Source organism: Opisthorchis viverrini, assembly GCF_000715545.1.
Source record: "Opisthorchis viverrini unplaced genomic scaffold scaffold22419, whole genome shotgun sequence".
In the NCBI taxonomy this organism is placed as follows: domain Eukaryota; kingdom Metazoa; phylum Platyhelminthes; class Trematoda; order Opisthorchiida; family Opisthorchiidae; genus Opisthorchis; species Opisthorchis viverrini.
In genome coordinates, this window is record NW_008765455.1 from 1 (window position 1) to 492 (window position 492).

Consider the following 492-nt stretch of genomic DNA (forward strand, 5'->3'; position numbering starts at 1 on the left):
TGGGAATAACTATTATATCAGGGGTACTGTCTTGAAACAGACAACGTTTGTATTCGTCATGACTGACCGCGGGAAATCAGGAGACTAAAAAATCACTTACTGTTTTTTTCGCTTCGACAAAATCTTTCCGGGGTTTGGAATCAATGCACTTCAGGAATTTTCGAACTTCCGACTTCGTCCACTTGCTTGAAATCGGTACGTAATTGGGTAGATCATCTACCGCATTAGATACGTTATACCCATGCCAATGGAGAAGAATCATAGCCAACTCTTCCGAGTACCTATGTTGACAAGGGTGGACAGAATGTACGTATTTACACATGAGGGAGATGCGCAGGTGACGCGAAACATACATATTTCATACACGCTAACGTACTTATAGTAGCTGGCGGTTTTGAAATATTCTTGCAGTTCTTCATGAGCAGGTTGCTTCCTTGGCAACCATAAATTGATCTCTCGGGCAGTTTCTCGTATACTTTCCACTCTGCGTTC

The 492-nt window shown here is 42.5% G+C and overlaps 1 protein-coding gene across 1 annotated transcript; it reads right to left on the reverse strand.

The window, feature by feature from the left end:
- Positions 1 to 100: 100 nt before the first annotated feature.
- On the reverse strand, positions 101 to 355 carry T265_16283 (hypothetical protein; the record flags this gene model as incomplete). Its single annotated transcript, XM_009179874.1, has 1 exon — positions 101 to 355. A coding segment is annotated over one exon (255 nt), but the record flags the coding sequence as incomplete, so codon positions are not given.
- Positions 356 to 492: the final 137 nt, after the last annotated feature.